The sequence below is a fragment of the Eurypyga helias genome, unplaced genomic scaffold (genome assembly GCF_000690775.1).
Source record: "Eurypyga helias isolate BGI_N326 unplaced genomic scaffold, ASM69077v1 scaffold4462, whole genome shotgun sequence".
NCBI classification, from domain to species: Eukaryota; Metazoa; Chordata; class Aves; order Eurypygiformes; family Eurypygidae; genus Eurypyga; species Eurypyga helias.
In genome coordinates this window covers 31,538-33,642 of record NW_010233935.1, presented here as the reverse complement: position 1 = coordinate 33,642, position 2,105 = coordinate 31,538, and the positions used below count along the sequence as shown (strand labels likewise).

Below are 2,105 nucleotides of genomic sequence, written 5' to 3'. Positions count from 1 at the left end.
TGCCTCCACAATGCTTCAGGTAGTAGGTGAGTGCTTCCCCAAAAGACCGGGAAGGTGTGGGCTGGATCACACCTAGCCTTGAGTATTTGCCTCTTCTGCCTCCATCTTTCTCCTAGTTTTGTTGTTGGAAACATCATTCTTGCTTGTGCCTGAAGGCTCACAGGAGAGCTGATAGGAAAGGAGCAGGTGTTCCCTTCATGTCTTGAAGGGCAGGAGGACATTTTTTTGGACTTCAGGTGAAAAATCAGAAAGCTCTTCTCAGTTTCTGTGTGCTCACCAACAGCTTTCAAAGACAAAAAGAATGGAGTCAGGTTATGCTGAAGGCCAGGAGAGGCTGGCTAGAAGGAAGGGCGAGCCACGTGAGCAGAGTGTGGATCTTTGTCTCTTCCAGCAACAGATCCACACAGGAGGATTCAGGTCTGTCATACACTTGTTTGTATCTCAGGGCAGAAGATTCATCCTCACAGCTTGGGTTTGCTGATTACCCAAAGCCGCTGCGTACCATGGCTCAGAAAGGAGGGCCTGGTCTGAGTTGTTTCCAAGTGTGAAGCCAGGAGTTTAGCTGAGGGTCCTGTCTTCTATGGGCAATCAGGAGATACAGCTTTGGTCTCATCACTTATTAGGTTACAGCACATTAAAACCTCTTTCCTCATGACAGTTCGTTAAGATTTTCTAGCTCGCCTCAGGAAGAGTGTAATCCAAGCTACCCTGACAAAGAAGCAACTTGAAAGTAGTCCTTTGGCAGAGTGATCTGTGTAATGCCTCATTCCCTCCTGCAGTCTCCTAGCTACACTTTCCAATAATGGTCCATTTATGAAGCTGGTATAAGCTTTTTTCCGGTCTCTGGACAAGCCTGGTGATGGTCACGCTCTTCTCCACCCTGCAGAGAGAGGTTATGTGTTGCTGACCCCAGTGCAAGCCACCAGCCTGAATGTTGCTTTGGGAGAGAGTCTGAAGATGCAGGTCTACATTGAGGCTTACCCAAAACTTCTCCACTGGGGCTGGGAGCACACAAACCCCTGGACAAACTCTGGAAGTACCACATTCAGGGGCCAAATGACCTCTGGAAACAACCGGTATGTGCTCTTTCTTCTCTACACTGGCCACGGATTTCCAACAATGCTTTCCTTGTGAGACAGGCAAAGCCCGTGCTGCTGGCTCACAGAAAACTCTCTGGTTCTAAAGAGGGGAACTGTTGTGCCTTTCTGCTTTCTCTTTCCAGTATAATTAGCAAACCACAGTGAGAAGGTCAAGGAGGACACCACCTCTAACTTGGCACCCTTCTCTTTAGAAAACCTTGTGGAAGTCACTACTACGTTTGTGGTCTGGTTGTTCAAGTTGGGGCTCTTCTTGCAGGAAGAAATTGCAAGGGTGGATGAACAGTACAAAAAAACCCTAAAATCCCTCGTTGCTCCTCAGACCTGTCCCACACTCTGCTGTCTGGAGGGTGTATGCACCGAGTGGCACTGTGTCCCCATGTCAAGAGAAGCCACAAGCATCATTCTGTGGATAAGACCTAATGGAGGGCCCAGTTCTGCACATCCAAAGTCTGCAGCCAACTGAGGCCAAAAGGAGACCTGAAGACAATCATTCCATTTCTTGGGGAGTTTTGGCAATTCCCCTTTCATTTTCTTAGAAACCCAAAATAATCCACAAGAGGAACTGTGGCACTCGTCAAGCACGATGGCTTTAGGGGGAACTCTTTCTTGCACTGGGGTTTGAGAAACGGGCTGGGGGCAGAGGGGACTGGGCACTAGGGACCGTGACTCGACTGCCTATAAAACGGGAGGAATTCTGTCAAAGGCAGGAGGACCAGCATCCTCTGGCCCTTCAGAGGTGTTAAACTCTCATTTCTTTCTGAGCATTCACCCACCTGTAGCCCTTCAGAAATGCTGTGCACTTGGTGGCAGAAGGCCTTTCCTCCAAGGAAGCCCTGCAGAAGCCGGTAGCAGATTCCCCTCATGGGCTGGGATTAGTGCTGGGAAGTGTTCACCCACTCACGGGCACAGGAAGCAGCTGTGTCTTGCTGAGCACAGACTGTGAGTGTTTGAGTTTCCTCAGCACAGCCTTTTTCATGGTGTTTGCTCTCTCTGTGTGAGCAGGTA

The 2,105-nt window shown here is 49.4% G+C and overlaps 1 protein-coding gene across 1 annotated transcript in view; it reads left to right on the top strand.

Moving 5' to 3' along the window:
* CSF1R (colony stimulating factor 1 receptor) overlaps positions 1-2,105 on the top strand; it is a 20,614-nt gene that overhangs the window by 8,306 nt on the left and 10,203 nt on the right. Inside the window, exons 5-6 of the mRNA XM_010161860.1 lie at positions 1-26; positions 887-1,076. The exon at positions 1-26 is cut by the window's left edge and continues 125 nt beyond it. Coding sequence (XP_010160162.1) covers positions 1-26; positions 887-1,076 — 216 coding nt within the window. The remainder of the gene's footprint in view (positions 27-886; positions 1,077-2,105) is intronic.